The sequence below is a fragment of the Gouania willdenowi genome, chromosome 13 (assembly GCF_900634775.1).
Source record: "Gouania willdenowi chromosome 13, fGouWil2.1, whole genome shotgun sequence".
Taxonomy (NCBI): domain Eukaryota; kingdom Metazoa; phylum Chordata; class Actinopteri; order Blenniiformes; family Gobiesocidae; genus Gouania; species Gouania willdenowi.
The window spans coordinates 463,023-482,049 of NC_041056.1; the positions used below are offsets into that span (position 1 = coordinate 463,023).

At 35.2% G+C, this 19,027-nt stretch overlaps 2 protein-coding genes across 4 annotated transcripts in view; one reads left to right on the forward strand and one right to left on the reverse strand.

Moving 5' to 3' along the window:
- mark4b (MAP/microtubule affinity-regulating kinase 4b) overlaps nt 1-3,406 on the reverse strand; it is a 50,091-nt gene extending 46,685 nt beyond the window's left edge. For 2 of the 3 annotated variants that reach the window (XM_028464961.1, XM_028464964.1), the window contains exon 1: nt 2,804-3,405. In XM_028464961.1, coding sequence (XP_028320762.1) covers nt 2,804-2,851 — 48 coding nt within the window. In that variant the 5' untranslated portion in view covers nt 2,852-3,405. Of the gene's footprint in view, nt 1-2,803 lie in introns of all 3 variants that reach the window. The other variant, XM_028464963.1, reaches the window with a different exon arrangement.
- Nucleotides 3,407-10,532: 7,126 nt separating this feature from the next.
- On the forward strand, nt 10,533-16,494 carry LOC114474565 (insulin-like growth factor-binding protein complex acid labile subunit). Its single transcript, XM_028464967.1, has 2 exons — nt 10,533-10,751; nt 14,442-16,494. Exons 1-2 carry the CDS (start codon nt 10,533-10,535, stop codon nt 16,008-16,010), a joined length of 1,788 nt encoding a protein of 595 aa, XP_028320768.1. The 3' UTR covers nt 16,011-16,494.
- Nucleotides 16,495-19,027: the final 2,533 nt, after the last annotated feature.

Sequence of the window (19,027 nt, forward strand, 5' to 3'; positions counted from 1 at the left end):
TCTGCAGAGTAGTGTTCAACTGAAATTTTGACAATATTCTACCTTAATCAATCATCACAAATGATTTCTATGTAATTATTTACCACATTTGAGGCCATTGTGGAATAAAAGCTCTTTTGAAAACCAGGATCTTTTAAAAGTGTATTTTGTCAGTTTCTCTGTAGGAGAAGAAATGATCATCAGGTCCACATCACATAAACTGTAGAGAAGAAACCAGCATCCATTGTTCTGAAATTAGCACAAAGACTGTTCTGAAGAAGTGGAGAAGAAAAACCTTTAAGTTAAGTAAAGTTATCTTATCTCGGCTCCTCCCACATCATGTATATTTAAATAAACTGATTTTATTTAGTAACGTCCACCTTTAGTGATGAGTGGTTCACTGGTTACAGTCCTACTGGTGAATAACCACGGAGGATCGTCTTCTTAAAGTAGTTTAGTTGTAGATGTTTTCACAAAAAACACCTTTTTTTAAAAAACAGGATAAACTAAAGCTTATAAAGGGACAGCAGACATTAAGTTGTCAACTTATTTCATATTAAATCCATGAATTTATCAATAATTCTATATGACATGCAAATATTCATCTATAGTAGGGGTGGTACGACATGTGAAAACATCACAACATATATCATCGTTGCAGGGAGGGGGTGGTGGTCTTCAGATGCTGACTCACTCTACCTCCGTTATTGTTTTTATTGTGTGTAAGAACAATAAACAGGTTTTTGTGTTTTTCTGATGAGATTTTTCTGTTTTTGCAGTGATTATTTGTTGTGATTTTCTGTGTTTTATGGAGTAATTTTTGTTCACATTATTGTTCTTGCATCACGTGTTTAATGTTATTAACATCATTTTTGTAATCATTTAGTGTATTTTTCTATTTTAGATCTTTTTTGTTTTTGGAATCATTTTGTATAATTCTGTTTTGTGGTAATTTTGTGAACTATTTACATATGTTATTTTTTAGAAGTCAATTTGTGTATTTGCTTTGGACACACACACAAACATAAACATAGAGAGGAACATACTGTATGTGGCTAATGTCTGGAATAAAGTACCATTGAAGTTACCAAGCATAGACAATACAACTGAGTGGTCAAAGAGACATGTATCTGTACATATATGACCATAAAATATATATTATATTCTACAAACATCAATCGTCCTCTGAGATACAACGGCCTGTGCAATATATCAAGTTTTCTATTTTGGCGATATAGAAAATTACAATATCGTTTATATTGGTTTCATTTATTATTATTTTATAGCTTATTTTGTATTAGAATACTTGCTTTCACTACTTCTCAAAACAGCATAAAAAGCACAGACCTGCCCCTAAACAAGCCACACTACAGAACTCACTCACACGTGCTGTCCCCTTTTGTGCTGCTGTTTGTTAATAAATATGTCTGTGTGGCATTTTTCATCAGAACGTTTGACCTAGAATCGTCTTTCTGGCAAAACTGATTGAGATTTATATTGAGTATTTTCATTTTGAGTAAAAATACTGAGATATGAATTTTGGTGCATATGGCTCATCCCTAATAATAATAATAACTAATAATATTCTATTGAGGTTAAAGCCATACAGTACAAATGTAATCTCCTATTGACATGAGGTGGAATAAGTGTTATTAAAATCAGACAAATGATGCTAACGACACGTCTCAAACATTAGCTTTTTATTCTGCAACGCTTGTCAATCAAACCGTGGGAAAAATAGTTTCATGTGTTAAATGAAAAAGATGATCAGGTTGATGACTCAGCACTAATGATGTTGGTCCACATGATCACGCCCATTCCCACCCTGACTCAGCACATTTCTCACTACAGAGTGAATGAGAGGTGATGGAGGAGGAAAGTAGGATGGATCAATCATTGATCAGGAGGAGGGGCATGTCAGGGTCAATTACATTTTTAAATTACAATTACGTCTTCAATCATCCATGTTCAATTACAATTACGCTGACCAGCATTTTACAATTAAAGCTTAAATTATAATTTCCCCTGAAATCAATTACATTTACATCCTAAATTATTAAAGTTAATTTATTCAAAATGAATCACATGTAGTGAGCCTTTAATAAAACATAACCTCCCTCTTGTGTTAGCATCTCTTATGATAACAGCTGTAAAATATTATCATCTAATTTGTTTTTTTATCTCATGGTGACATTGCTAGGATTCCTAATCAATAAAAATATTGGTATTAATATATTTAATGTGTCACTAAAGGCCTAGATTTTAACTTATTTTTTTAAACGATATCTTTAAGAGAAGTGACAGGTAGTGGGAAAAATGATATGATACATATTTGAATCATTTAATAACTATGAATGTGTCAGCCAGAGAACTGTAACATGGTTACACAGGTTTACATTTCATTCAATTGTAATTCACACTTTTTATAGAATTTCCATCCCAATTACAATCACAAATTCAATTTTTTGTCTTTTTGTAGTAATTTTGGTTTATTTATTTAGTGTGTTTGGAGTCATTTTAGTATATTTTTGTTATTCTATTGTGTATTTGTCTGTTTTTTTTATTATTAGGTACATTATAGTTTTTGGAGTGAATGAGGGTGTGAGAGGTAATCAGGGTGGATCAATCACGTGGATCAATCATTGATCAGAAAGACTGGAATGTGCAGAACCAGGAGGAGGAGTGTCCTGGAGGGCTGCAGTACTGCATGTTATAGGTGTCTGACACACACACACACACACACACACACACACACACACACACACACACACACACACACACACACACACACACACACACAGTCTGACTGTTCAGCTCTACTTACGTGCTCGGGTTTCCGCTCGTTTCCCGGTAACGCGGTGCGTAAAGACATGTTCCCTGTGCGTCCCGGAGGAAAGGCGCAAACTGCGGCTTTGTGTTCTCACTTCAGTCCCACCAGGCCCGGTGCGTGAGGAGGGGGCTTCACTGCTCATACAATCTTCATTGATCATACAATCCTCATGGTCACGGTCCGTGAAGGCAGCACTAGTAGAACACCGAGTTTTAAATGTGGATACGATGCGTAAAAGCGCTGTGATCTACGTCACGTCTGTCCCGAGAGCAGCATTTATTATTCTAGCATATAAAAACATCAGCCCCCCCCCAAAGGCTTCATACTAACATAACAGCAGACCCCACCCCACCCCACCCCCCAATGATCGCCTCATTGATCAGGTTTGGCTTTTACATCTGGACAAACCTTTCCTAAAAGGAAATAACGAGCACTAAAGTATTTCTGCAGGAAAACTGAAATAAAACGAGTCCAGATGAAGAATAAAATCCTCCAGAGGCTGTGGAGCCTCAGCAGGCGGATAGAATCACTACATCCGATAGAAACAGACACGATCCACGATCCGATCCTTTCGATCCAGAAAAACACAGAGAGAAAAGAAGGGGGGGCAGTGCTGCCTTCAGGGCCCCCTCCGAAAATTAGGATTCACAGTACTGAGCAAAGAACTGAGTGTTCTACTTATATATAGTCACTAATCAGCCCAAAGCCGATCAGATAGTTCATGTTATACACATGACAGAGACTTTTATCAATATGTGACGGACTTTTTCACCTTTATCTAAAGAAATAAAAAAAAAACTGTTCAGTTTCTCTGAACACGTACCGCCCCCTGGTGGTCACATTGTACAGAATGATTCAGCATACAAATCATCCATCCATCCATCATCCATCCATCCATCCATCCATATTTTTGTTTTCCTATTCTGTATTTTTCTGTCATTTTTTTCTATTTTTTGGTGGTATTTGGTACATTTTTGTTGTCATTTAGGGTTTTTGGAGTAATTTTTGTAGTTTTTTCAGTTTCTGGAGTCAATTTGTGTTTTTTCGTTGTTCCTTTGTCCATTATTTTGTAATTTCGCGTGTTTTAGGATGCATTTTGTGCATTTTTGTTCTCATTTTGTGTGTTTTTGGAGTTATTTAGTGTATTCTTGTTGTCATTTTGGGTTTTTAGAGTCATTCATGTTGTCTGTTTGTGTATTTATTGTCCTTTTGCGCATTTTCCCGATATTTTATGTGCTTTTGCAGTGATTTTTGTTTATTTGTTTTAGGAACGATTGCTTGACAAAAGCAGGTCAATTCAGTTTCTCTGAACACGCCCCGCCCCCTGGTGGTCACAATCTACAGAATGATTCAGCATACAACTCATCCATCCATCCATCCATCCATCCATCATCCATATTGTTGTTTTCCTATTCTGTATTTTTCTGTCATTTTTTTCTGTTTTTGATGTAATTTGGTACATTTTTGTTGTCATTTAGGGTTTTTGGAGTAATTTTTGTAGTTTTTTCAGTTTCTGGAGTCAATTTGTGTTTTTTCATTGTTCCTTTGTCTATTATTTTGTAATTTCGCGTGTTTTAGGATGCATTTTGTCCATCCATCCATATTGTTCAGTTCTCATCTTCAGGACAAGAAATAAATTAAAATCAGATGTTTATACCCAACTGATGGAATGTATTTATAAACTAACAGCTCATTGGACTCGTAGTGTAACTCTCCTGGTTAAAGGCCTATAGGTGGTCCTTTTAGTGTTTACATGTTCTCTCGCTTTCACCAAGTACTCCGTTCTCCTCCCATCATCCAAAAACACATATGTTAAGATAAGAAATGGATCGTCTCCAGATTGCAGTGAATCAAGAGTGAATCAGAGTTTTTGATGAACTGGTACTTTGTTCAGGGTGTACCCCCACCTCGCCCCCTTTGAGTACCCACACAACCCTGAACAAGCAGAGATCAGATGATGGATGAATAAATAACCACAAACACACAAAAACACATTTCATCACCAATTTCACATGACAAATAAAAATAACTGAAGCATTTACTGTAATAACCAAACAACCCTCCTTCAAACTAAACTCATTATATTCACAACAATGTCCACATTACAGCTGGTACAGCATTAGTTAAATAAACTAACTATGATCCACATGATGAAAACTAACTAAACATGTAACTAACTAACCTGTAACTGTGGTCAATGCTGTAAAACAAACAGTGTGACTGTAAATCCATTATATAAACACTGAACATCAGAGCCATAAGGAATCAATGAACCACAGCTCCCTCACTGTGTACCAGTTAGTTAAACCAACCAATCAAAAATAATAAGTAAACAAACAAATTAATATGAATAAATAAATAAGTGTGGATAGAAAATCCATTCAGAATCTTTGTCAGATATTCACCATTAATCTGGATCACTGATCTGTCATTTAAAAAGTAGCAACAATTAGTTTAAACTGACAAATAATGGGCGTGACAAATGGTGAATGTGGTTAAATTGGCAAAAATAATGATGAAATATGGTAAAAAAAATAGGTTAAAAGTGACAATAATGGGTCAACATATGTGACATTAGGTGTAAAAGTGGTAGAAATGGTTTATAAGTGCTGAACGTGTCTGGAAAGTGGAAACAACGCGTAGAAAATACATTAAAATGTGGGAGAAATGTAGCAAAAATACATTAAAAGGAGCTAAAAAAGTGATGAAAATATGTTAAAATATGGTGAGTTTGATGTAGTTGTAGAAAAAAGGTAAAAATGAGCAAAAAAGGACTAAAATCTGGCGACGCCCTCCCAGTGTCTCGTTATGGTCCCTGGATTAAGGGACCATAATCATTTAAAGGCACAAAGTCACCAGTAGGAGGTGCTGTAGAACCAGTTTAAAGAGCTGAACATAAGGACTCATTGATTATATTTAAAGTGATCCAGAATCAGTAAATTGATCTGGATCGGTTCCTTTTCCCATTTATAAAGTTTCCTGATAATTTCATCAAAATCAATCAATTATATTTTGAGTAAAACTGTTCATAGACAAACAACAAATCAATCAATAAATAAATGCTGGTAAAAGCATAAAAAAGGTAAATCAATAAATGTGTAAATGAGTGAATAAATAAATACATTAGCTTTCTGCTCATTAATATTTCCCACTGATAAAAGATAATAAAGTACATTCTTACCTGGACTGATCTGGACCTGTTGGAGCGAAACCAGGGCCTCATTTTTCCCACACACCTGAACACACCAGCAGACACTGGGAGGCCCACTGGGTTCTAATGGTTCTACTGGTTCTAATGGTTCTGCTGGAAGGAGGAGATACACTGGAGTGAAGCAGGACGCAGCAGTAGAATAATGGATGTTGGAAAGCAGACAGTGGACACATCATCGTGTGTGTGTGTGTGTGTGTGTGTGTGTGTGTGTGTGATTTTCCGACAGGCATTGATCCGTCCTTCTCTTCACGCTGAGGTCAGAGGTCAGAGGAGCTGAAACACATCATAGTCACATATTAAATATCACGACCATATATTAACAAACAAACCAAATTAAAAAATTGAAAAAACTGATTGTTTTTTTGTTTTGTTTTGTTAATTTAAAACCTTTTTCTCTTTTAAAATTAAATCTGGTTCTGTTTGTTTGATATTTGGATATTTACGGAGAAACTAAGACGAGAGCTTTATGTCTTATTCTCACCACAGAACAACCGAGATGTACTTTTATTCTGCTGCATTTGATATAAAATGATGTTGTATCATGTTGTCCACCTCACACTGATGACAGGGGTGTAGTTTATGTGTCATTAAAGAGTTATTGATGCTGGAAGTCTGAATCTGTGAATAACTTCACCGATCAGTGTTACGGTCCAAATAGTATCCAGACAATCTGGTGACTGACATAAAAAGAAGCACAATAAGTCACATTACTGGTATATTGAAATGTTATTATTACATAAATAAATCAAAACATAAAAATGGATGTTACGTAAAACATGCACATATTTGGAACCAGAGGTGGTGTAATGAATCTACTGGTGCTCCTTGTTTCTTGTGATCAACTACCGTGTGCGTTGACGGCTGCTGTTAGCAGTATTTATGACGTGCAAAATAAACATTTTACTGCCTTCAAAAAAGCTGTAATTGTTTTTGTAAAAGTGTCAAATGGTAGAAGTTCTAACATGTATTGTTCCTCACACCAGCCTCACAGTTGATAGTCAGTCATTAGATTATCTGGATACTATTTTGACCTTAACACCCAAAATCAAAACATAAACATGAGCAGCTTTTTACTAAAACATCCACAGACTGAATGAAAACATGAGCAGAAATAAATCCTAAACAGTGGATGAGTAGACCTGGTCCAGGACCTGGTCCAGGACCTGGTCCAGGACCTGGAGCAGGACCTGGAGCAGGACCTGGTCCAGGACCTGGAGCAGGACCTGGGGAGGTGGACTTCAGTTATTTCTCTGTAAATATCCAAACAAAGTTAGAAAAAAAAAAAAACATAGAAAAAACAGAAAATATTGCTTGTCTGGTTTTTTGTTTTTTCTGTATTTCTGTTTTGTTTTTAAGTCAGAAAAACAAAATAACCACTGTTTGTTATTTTGATTTGGTTTTAAAAATGGAAAAACCAAAGAATGAAGGGTAAACATATTGTTCTATTTTGGTTTTTTTGTAATTGCATCTTTATTTAGTTTTTACAGTTTTCTATCAATCACGTAATAACATCTCTCTGCAATGTAAGGATTTGTAATTATTGTATAAACATCTTCAATAAATTTACCTTCATAAACACATTTTATCCTTCGGGTCAATCTGACCCACAGGGGTATTTGTCTCAAATAAATGATTTTCATGAAATTGTTGACCAAGTTTTATTGTCAAACATTTTGTTTATGTATTGAATACATAAATAAGCCATTAATAACCTTAACCTGATCTCTAGCGCCACCATCAGGACAAACTTTTACATTAGAATTCATTTATCTGGAAATTTGCTGACAACATTAATGAGCACTAGAGTTTGAACCCAATTGGTTGTGGTGATGATATGACCTTTGACCTTTACTGCAGCGCCACCTTCAGGTCAATGGGGATGTTACACACAGATGGACAAGTTTTTCACAGCTATAACAGCTTGGGGTCAAATTGACCCCAAAGAACACCAATGCTTACAATACGCATTCATCACAATGAAAAATTATTATCATGATCATTTTATGTTTAATCAATTGTACCCATCAAATTAGGAAAAGTCATGAAATATGAAGCAAAACTAATAAAGTCCACTCAGTTTTTGAATGATAAACATTGAATGGGATCAAATAAACACCAAAAATAATAGGAGGGTTACTTTGAATTACATTATATAACAAAAATAAATAAAAACAAGAAAAATACTAAATGAATGAAGACAATAAATTATTAATGAATATTCTTATTGCAGTATTTATTAGTACTTAGTAGTGTTGTGTTCAACACCACAGAAAGCATCGAGACCAAGACTGAGACCATAAACATTAAGAAAATATATGTATAAATAAATAAAATTATGACAAGGTTTAACAGTTAAATAACATTCTCTCTTTAGTTTTAGTTTCTTTTAAATACATCTGACGGACAAAAAAGGTGCCTGCAAAAAATTAACTAAAATATTAAAACTACTACTGATAAATTCACAATTATTCTACATATTTGAAAACAATATTTTTATATCAGCTGAATGTACAGCAAGTGTTTAAAAGTATTTCTGCCAAAAAACAACATGTCTTGTCACCAACACACCACAGAGTGTTTCCTCTGCTGTGATTTTACAAATGTATTCTTTGTGGTTAGTGGACATGTTTAGCTCCGCCTCTCTCTCCTGCTTGCGTGTGTGTGTGTGTATGTGTCACACACGTCACTCAGTCACATTAAGGAAGGTTGTGGTCATTATAACAGGGTGGATTAAATAATGAATAAAGGATTGTTTTATCTCGTTCTTCTCTGTGTTATTATCACATTATTAAAAAGTTTAAAAATAGCAGGAATCAGTGCTGGTCTCTAATGATCTTCAGGGAGTCAGGAGTCCTTTAAGATTTGGTCTGGACTACAACATTAGTACTTTTTCACTTCTGATACAATAGTGATATTACAGCCTTGAGGATTAGCTGATACTGATATGAATCCTTCATATATTTATGACTTATTTTGTAGTGTGGAATATTAGAAAAGGTGACGTCACTCAAACAGAAACCAATAGTCATCAACAGTAGGTACGAGAACAACTGACTCAGTTATTATGAACCCATGGGTTATGGAACTTTGAACCTTAAACAAAAGAATATTCTACAATTTAAATATAGTAATAATAAAATAATAACCATGTATTTATTTACACAGAGGGAGAGAGTTGAGTACATTGAAAGGTTGGCCTTGAGCAGCCGCTGCTTCCTGTGTGTGAGATAGAAGATAAACCACTGAACATTGTTACAGTCATTCTGCATTCTGCTCTCAGCTGTGGTAAGTTCATACTTTCACTCAAACACATCTGTTCATACAGATCATTATTATACACACATTTGATGTGGTTGAAACATGGAAATCTTGTGTTTTAAAATCTGTAAACACACAATCATTTTATTTCAATGCAAATATGTTGTTTCTATGCATTTCCTCACAGGTCTGACCACATTAGAGTCTGTTTCCTTCTTTTCTTTACTTTGATTTGTAGCAGGAACAATGTACAACAAACCCATAAAACTCTTTCAAACTCAATTCAATTCAATTTCAATTCAAAAGAGCTGATAAACAACATCAGATAATAGATGTTACAGTATATGAATGAGATGTTAACAGCAATAAATCAGAGGTTTTAAGATTTAACAAGCAGTAAAACATGAATATGTATTATTGTACAAATTCATTTCCAAATGCAGTTTTTTTAATAACTCAGTTTGTGCCATTTTGCATCACAGTAATTTTATTCCTGCCAATTTAAAACTTGAATATATCTGTTTTTTTGGAAAACAAGAACAAAATCAAAATGGTTATTAAATAATTCAAATTATTTTAAATGGTTAAAAACCTCAAATTATTTTAAAATTACGAAATAATCAATAAATAACTTAAAAGAAAAAAACAGTAAATCTTGTTTAAATATATTAAATATCTGTCTTTGTAAAACAATAACAAATACAAAATAGTTATTAAATATTTAAGACCATTCAAAATAACTTAAATATTATTATGTTAATTATAGATTATTTTGTTATTATTAATTAAATAATAACAAAAATATTAGTACTATTAAAATTATTTTGAAATTATTAAATATTACAAGTATTTGAAATTATCAAAATAATACAATTTTAATAAATTGTTTAAATTCTTTTCAGATGATTAAATTATGAATAATTTAAAAGAAATAAACACTCACTGTTGTTCAAAAAAAATAAAAAGCTGTGAACAAGTAAAATCAATTCTGTATACAAATGATGAAATAAAGTATATAAAATAAAATAAAATATTATGGAGAGTACAGTGAATGGAGCACATACTACGTTATGTGTTTAAAGTGCATCTTAATGGTCTTTCATTGCTACTGGGAAAGCGTACAGAGAACAGTGTTGTCATGTTGAGTGGAGGATTTCTTACAGTTACAGTACATTACATATACTGTAAGGACAACAAAGCCTTTGGATTGTATTAAAACAAACGTGTAGTATTTAAAATGTGTGTGTGCAGACGATGCTGCTGACAGCTTTGACTTTGGCCTCTCTGAGCTTCTCAGTGTGGACGTCTGAACTCTGTCCACCAACATGTCACTGTTTCTCCAAACTCACCATCGTCAGATGTGAGGAGCGACGTCTGGAGAACTTCCCCCAGGTTTCCTCAGACACGGAGCAGCTTTTCATCTCTGACAATCAGATACAGAACGTTCCACAGCAGGGCCTGGAGAACTTACAGGTACCAAAGATGGAAGAGAAATAAGAAATATATCAAATCTTCTGATTTAAAGCTGAAAGAAATATTATTCATTCAGGGAATTTGTGAATGATCACGTTTTTCTTGTTTTAAGATGATTTTTTGTCGCTAAAACGATGCCCTTATGTGGGTACTCTGTAGGTTGCTCCCATCATTAGTCATTCTAATAAGGTTTATTCCATTTCATTTCAACAAATATTACACACACTTCGGTCTCAAAAAATGATCAAACTTGTACCATTTGTTCCGTGATTATTCAATAAGCACACTTTAAATGTTTACTTTGATCTGATGAATAGTTTTTGAGATATGGATAATGTAGTGATGGGGCTGGAACATGTTTGGGTCTTCATTTATTATTGGCCCATAACTGTATGTAAAAAATCTGATTTCTGTTTTAATTTACAGTATAAAAGTTATTCTTTCTTGGGATATAAAACAATTTTTCTTTATGAGACTTCATTTTTATTTTGGACCCCAACTTTGGGGCTTTTTCAGTTTCCTATGTGGTGTAGTTCCTTAGATATTAGAAGTTATTAATCCAATCAAACTACAAATTTACAGTGTGACTATTGAATAATTACAGAACATTCTTCTCAGACCAAAGTGCGTGGACATGGATTATAAAAATCTGATCATAAACATTTGACAACATTGATTTGTTAATAGCTTTTTTTTAATGATGTTTTAGGAACAATCTAGAAGAAATTACAGTCTGACACTGAATAAAGCCTCACATGCATATTTAGGAAAATATACATTTACATGAACTAGTCTTGGTAAATGGATACATAAAACAGACAGATTTGAAGCGATATGATGACTTTGTTCACCTTCAATAATAATAAGAAATAGCTGTACAGTAAAAGACATGGACCAAACCTTCACACGCATGTTTTGGGACAATATCACATGATATTTTTCTACTGTAAAACAAATAAATAAATAACAAATATACCTTTTCTATTTCAGAAATACAATGAAAACAAACAAAAAAATACAATTTGGGCCATATGCTAGAGAGGAAAACAATAATGTAATAACAGCATAAATAAAAGAAAAACTTTCAAACAACTACTCCAGTCACGTGGTATCTAAAAATAAAGTACACTGTATTGTAATATATTTTTTATTTTTGTGTTTTAGGTGAGATACAGCTCAAAATTAACTTTATTCAACTATTTACAATCTCTCTGTCTCTGTATTTAATACTTTTTTACACACAAAACATGTACTTTGTGCACAGATTTACCATCAAACTGTGACGGGAAATCATCAAAAGTAACATCTTAACACAGAGAGAATTAAAATAATAATAATAATAATCTACTTACCGACGTTAGCTTAGGTATGTAGCATGTGCTAACAAAGCAGTCAAAACAGAGGTTTAATTTAGCATTTAGACATGTTTTAACTGGCTAGCAGAGTGCAGATTTAACTATTTAATGAGTTCATGTGTGACTTGTTATTTGTGTTATTTTAGTTTCCCGCTCATTTACGCTCCACTTACCGATAAACGTTGTAACGAAATCTGGCAACGGAAAAACTGCCGTGTGTTGCCAGATACAGCCGGTATTTCCGCTCTAAAACGGTAAATAAAAGTATTTAAAGAGAGCTAGAAAGGACATGTTCGCTATTCAACCATGGGCGGAATTATTAAGCGCCGATTGTAAAGTTGTTTAGGCTAAAATAAATACAAAACTTTTCACAACATTTAGCAACAAACCAAGTTTAAAAATGCAATGTTTGTTTTTCTTGTAAAAATATGACGTCATTGTTAAATCTAAATGTTAAATATTACAACTAAATCTAAATGTCACATTTTTATCAAAATACTGAATGTTAAATCTAAATGTGGAGTGCAATCAATTCGTCTGAAAAGATCGCGGGTAGCGCTCGTTTGTGTAAATAACATTTTATTTTGGTACTTCCAATGAATTTCATATTAGCTAAATATTTAGTTTCACCCGTGACATTTAGATCTAACATTTAGATTAAAATTTTATAGGAAAAGTAAATATCACAAATTTCACAAATATTGCTGTAAATTTGGTAAAAATAAGATAAATAATTAACATACGTTTTTTTTATTGCTTTTATTTGTTGCTAAATTTGCAAAAAGTTTATTTTAGCATTATACTTTACAATCGGCGCCTCATACGGAATGGTCCAAATTGGCCGCCATCTTATTTGAGACTAACTCGACATCCCAACCAATTTCTGTCAATGTAAATGAACAGAACCACTATTAAAACCACCACATCAAAGAAAGATTTTATGATATATAACTAGCATTACAGCAGATGAAAAACAAGTGTATTGTTAGTAGTTTCATTAACATTGTACGCAATTTCTTTTCATTATTATAGCAAAAAATGTCCTTAAAATCAGTGACGTTCACCTTGTAACTGCAGCTATAACCACATCTAAACAATGAGGTATCACTGAACAACAACAAAAAACTTCATATAACATATTAAGAAGGCATATCATTTTATTTTAAGCAGAAGTAGTTGTAGGTGTAGTATTTTAAAATTATTAGTAGTTTTAAATAAGTAAGTAAGTACATTTTATTTATAAAGTGCTTTTCACAGATGAAAATTACAAAGTGCTGTACAAACATGAGAAGACAGTCACATATAACATGGGAGGACAAGAACGGAGAACTGTGGGTCATCGTGGGCATGAGAGGTGCCACGTAATTATAACAAAAATGAGAAACTAACAGGAGGAGAGGTGAGACTCGCACACATTTAGTAGCCTTTAGTCTTTGGTCTCCAGCAGTAAAATCCAATAATATGGCCTCAAACTGGAAGCCAAACACTCAGACTTTCCAAGTTAATTTCAATTCCGCGTAAACGCTCCAAAGTAGACTCCTGCTTATTTTCGAGTTCGTTCATCACATTTGTCTGAGTGTGAAGTGCTCTGCCTCATCCTTCAGAAATGACTGGAAGCCTTCGCAAAACAGCTGCCAACGTGATACAGACTTCAGAAAGCTGCCTGCTCCAATCAGCAAGATCTCTGCTACCATAAATCTAATCATGTAAATGTCCTTTACAGAATCAGAATCATTTTATTGTCATTGTAACTCTTTAGAAGCACAACAAAATTAAAAACGTCCTCCACGGAAAGCATGGACAGATACATGACCTTTCACTTATTCCAGGAATCCACCGTGTATCTGGCTCCAAACGTTCTGTCCGGACACGCGGGCTCACCCCTGCCCGGTCTTTTTGTCGAAAAAATTTGATCAATTGCATTGACAGACCAGCTGGCTAATTCCATAATTTTGGTTTTTGGATAAAGTGCAGAGAGAGTCTCCTATTAGATCCACAAAACAGAAGACAAAACAAGGGCAGAAAGGAGGAGAGTGGGAGCAGAGAACAATGCGACCGCCTCTACCTTTTTCATTAAAAGCAACAGCAATTTAACTATTGATTTAAAAAAAAAAAATCAAAACAATACTATTAATTAATTCAATGAAATTCTCTAACCAAAGTCGGAGTTTCAAGATGTTTTCATATCTTTCCATGTTATGTTAGCACTTGGTATAAACTGTTGTCTGATTGGTATCGGCCATTAAAACCCTGATCAGAGATGATTCCTCAGGTTTCAGCCTCTTGGTTGGTGTGACAATGTTCTGTTCAAGTTAGTCATTTCTCCTTCCTGCAGGTTCTGGATCTGACCAAAAATCAGCTGAACCTCTTCTTTTCCCTCCAACCCCTGTGGCCCAACATGACCAGGCTGTCCAAGCTTCTCCTTCGCAATAACAACCTGACATTCCTGAGGGCCGGTCAGTTTGTAAACTGTCCCGCTCTCACCGTGCTGGACCTGAGTGGGAACCAAATTGAACATCTGCCCTCAGGTTTCCTCCATGGCTTAGTAAATCTGGAGAAACTCTTTCTTAACTTCAACCAGATCCAGTTGCTGCAGGCTGGAGCACTGGAAGGAGCTCCTGCACTTGAGACCCTCCACCTCGACCATAACATGATAGCACAAATAGGAAACGATGTTTTCAATAGCTCCGGAATGTTGACGAGTCTTATTCTGTCGAGTAACCAGATCAGAGAAGTGACTACGGCTAGTTTCAAAGAAGCGGCGAGTTTGAAATACCTCGACCTGAGCAGTAACCAGCTACTCAGCGTTCCCAGTGACGCATTGAAGCGTCTTCCTTTTATCGAGCTACTTTACTTACAGAAGAATTGTATCGTTAGCCTGCCGGATGATTGCTTCTCCTCCCTGAGACTGTTGCTTAGACTGGACCTGAGTAGCAACCATCTGAGCTCTCTGTCAGAGGGATCGCTGAGAGGTTTGTCGTCGCTCACAGATTTGCACTTGGGTCTGAACCACATCACCTCTCTGCCTCCAAACATCTTCACCCACATGGAAAGTCTAGAGTTTCTTGACATGTTTGCCAACAGACTAGAATCTCTTCACCCGGATGTATTTAACGGCTTGTCTGAACTTCAGGAGCTGGAACTGGACAACAATCAGATCTCTGAGTTACCAGTTGGAATATTCCACTCGCTCACTAAACTGGAAGAGTTACAGCTGTCGCACAACCACATCCAGGAGCTTCATCCTGAGGTGTTCTCCAAGTTAACATCTCTGGAAAGCCTCTACATGGAGAACAACAGCCTGAAGTACCTCCCACAGGGACTTTTTCACAAGCTGACGAGTCTCAGGGAAATCCACTTGGATGGTAACCACCTTTGTGTGCTTCATCCCTCTGTGTTTGACGGATTAGTGAATCTCTCCACGCTTAGACTCTCTGACAACCAGCTCGCCTCTTTACACCCGCTGCAGTTTAAGGACCTCTCTGTCCTAAGAGAGCTCAGCTTGGATGGAAACCAACTAGACCACTTACAGCCTGGTGTCTTTCAGGGATCCAGAGACCTGAAGAACCTGTCTCTGAGGTCCAACCGGCTCAGGGTGTTGGAGAACGGGACCCTGGAGCCTCTGGAAAACCTCAGTAAGATCTATCTCTCAGGGAACATGTGGGACTGCACCAGCATGGACGTCCTTTATGTGAGTCAGTGGGTGGATGAACACAAAGATCTGCTGGGGGACAATCCCTCCTGCTTCTTCTTCTCTAGTGTCTCACAGCCCGACTTGTCCTCGCTGCATCGTAACTTCACAGCCTCTAAGAACGGTTCGCCATCGCTTCCTGTGGAAAAGCTGACTCAGCTCACACTGCGTTGCCTCGTGTCTCACTCTCTGCTGTGGTTTGGTTTTCTGTAACTGTTGTTTCTAACGTCTCCTTCCATCAGCTTTCACTGTAAAACCACAGTAACTGCCACAGCTCAGTTTAGTGCATTCTTAGTTTTCTTTAACCTTTATTAATCGTGGCTCAACATTGCAGAAAAAAGATTTTTGATTGGTTGGTTTAAAAAACATGCCCCACCCTTTCACACTTAGCTGACCTTTTCTCACTATTAGCCACTGATTGGACGAAACAATCCCAGCTGGTAACGCTACGGGACACACCAGGACATTCTCAGTATTTTGTGCATTTTTTCCTGTCATTTTGTGGGTTTTTGGAGTAATTTACTGTGTTTTTATGTAATTTTGTGTATCCGTCTGTCATTTTACGTGTCTTTGTTGTCATTTTGTTGGGTGTTGGAGTTTCTTAAATTACAGAGTAATTTTGTGTATTTTTCTCTCATTCCAGATGTTTTTGATGTTATTTTCTGTATATTTCTGTCATTTTGAGTATTTGTTTTAAAGGGCCACACAAAATTACCCCGAGGGGCTCAGGTGGAAGAACAAATATGTTGTGCTTTTTATTATAAAAGTGATTTATCTCTGTCACACTGTATTATCATTTCTATACTTCATATATAGTCCTTTGTATTCATTGATATAAATCTTTGTATTTACTTATTTCTTCATCAGTACCTGCTTGTCCCTTACATGCCACAACAATTGCTGGAGACTATTTTTGCTAAACTTGAGAATAAAAACAAGAAAATCATTTTTTTCAAAATCCTTTCCTCAAATTATTCCACAAAATGTTCCCAAAATGAAAGTGAAGACACAGCAGGATATATGTCACTTATTGGTTGGATATTGCCAGTACCTTACATACTTTATATGTAATGTCTACATGGAAGTGCAAACCTGGACAGTGTTTAAAATGATCACTGTGTAAATTACAAAATAATTCAACTGTAAATTGTTCATAGAAATAATTTTTCAAAAATCCTGCAGTTTTCCTGAAATTATTCCACAATATCTCCCCAAATTCCATCCAAAATGGTCAGAAAATAAATAAATCAAAGGACATTTAATTTCACTTATTGCTTAGATATTGTTGATGCCTTCCATACTTTGAGTTAATTTATAACTGGAAGTGCTAATTTGGCCACATTAATGTTGAAATTGTTCATTTTCCCACCTAAAACCTGTGGCCCACTTGATTTTGAACTGGTCCGTATTTGGCCCTTGAACAAAAATGAGTTTGATATCCCTGACAAAAAGGTTGGAGCGTCCTCCAACATGACAGACATTTAGGGAAACTTCACAACAGATCACAATTCAAGATGATTTTATTTCAGACATTGAATGAAATTGGAAAGTCTGAAGAACAGAAGGCAGGACTGGTCCAACCACTGGCCAATAAAATGACTGAACACCCCAAGACTACATCCAAATAAAACACAAAAACTCGTGTTGGTAACTTTAACTTTCGTGCTATAATTTTAGCATCATTTTAGAAAGAACCTCACAGCAAAGGAAGCACGTTTCTTGCACTCGGAGCAAAAAATGTAGCTGGATCTTTGGTCAAATTCTACAGAAGTGAATTACATTCACTTGAAAAAAAAAAAACACCTGGTTTTCCTGAAAAATTTATTTTTTTGGACAAATTTTTTTCTTTGGTTTTTCAGGAGGAACATTGCTATGTCTCGCGAGATTCTTCTTTTGAACAACCACTAAGTCCTTAGGAGCCTGCTTACGTTGATAGAGTAATTGTAATGCTATCAATATTATGGCTTAAAGATAGAAATATCTCCCAGTGTCTTAAAGAAAGTTGAAAGTATGTTATTATCAAATTAAACAAGCCGGCCATGTTTGCTCTCAATAAACAAATGAATGCAGCTGTTGTTTTAAAAGCCCTCTGCGCTCAGAAAAAATTTGTCCAAAAAACAGATTAAAAAAAAAATAGACCAAAAAACAGACTAAAAAAATTCAGAAAAACTAGATTTTATTTTTTCAAGTGAATGCAATACGCTTCCATAAATTTCAAACACACAACAGAAGAAGAAATGATCTCACGTGTGGTATCGTAATGTATTAATACGGAAGACAGGATAGTTTATGCTTGTACGTGCTTCTTGTGAGTTTAAACGATGAAATTAATTACACAGTTTTAAAAGCGTGCCAACAATTTTGTCTTGTCATTTTTTAAATTTTGTGTAAACATATGTAAATCTTTGCTTTTTCTTCTTCTTTTGTGTTTTTTCAATGCACATACAGGAAATAAACACGTGTATACCAAAAGCATTTGTAATTGCAACCATTTCTGGGATAAATGGTTTAGTTTCTGGAAAAATTCCAATAGTTTTGTTCATTGCGATACGTCTGTTTTGGTCTTTGATGTCTTAAAGTCCAAGTATTTTTCAAGGTTTCTGGCATCTTATGAAGATAAATAAAAGAAATAACACTTTTACATTTCCATGTTTATGTCACAAAATGGGGGGGGGGGGGGGGGGGGGGGGGGGGGGATTCCACAGAAGTGCAAATACTGCTCTGTGTTCAAGCATGTGTTGGTGAGTGTCAGTAAAAGCCTGCTACAGTTTGGCTCCACGTCACTGAAGAAAATAAGATCTTGATGAACTTCCCTAATGTAAATTAAAGAGAAGTTGATGAGTCACTTAAAAAGAGATCATATGTGTGGGTTTTTTAAGTTACAAAAACTTAAGTAAAACTGGAGAAATGGAGAACAAATCATTAGTCTGTTTAGTCAGAAGATGCTGCGTTTTATTTCTGACCTACTTTTTTACGGCAAAACTGACTCAATATTTAAGGGATCCTTTATGTTTTATACAAATGTGTCCTGAAACCTTCTAAATGTCCTTATTAGTAGATCTATGTCTAATAAACACATTATTATTCACCATATTCATTTATTAACTTTTAAAAATAGGACTACTTTACACCTTTAGAGTCAGTGTTCCTCCATGTTTAAATCATGTGATTGATGATGTCACAAGGCCCCACTTCCTGTAAACATCACATTGTTTTCTATTGGAGTGAAA

What these genes read in the sequence shown, in the direction of transcription:
- LOC114474565 (XM_028464967.1), top strand. Translation starts at nt 10,533, where the DNA reads ATGCTGCTGACAGCTTTGACTTTGGCCTCTCTGAGCTTCTCAGTGTGG. An exon ending in AGGGCCTGGAGAACTTACAG is followed by an intron (nt 10,752 to 14,441) that starts GTACCAAAGATG and finishes TCCTTCCTGCAG; the next exon opens with GTTCTGGATCTGACCAAAAA.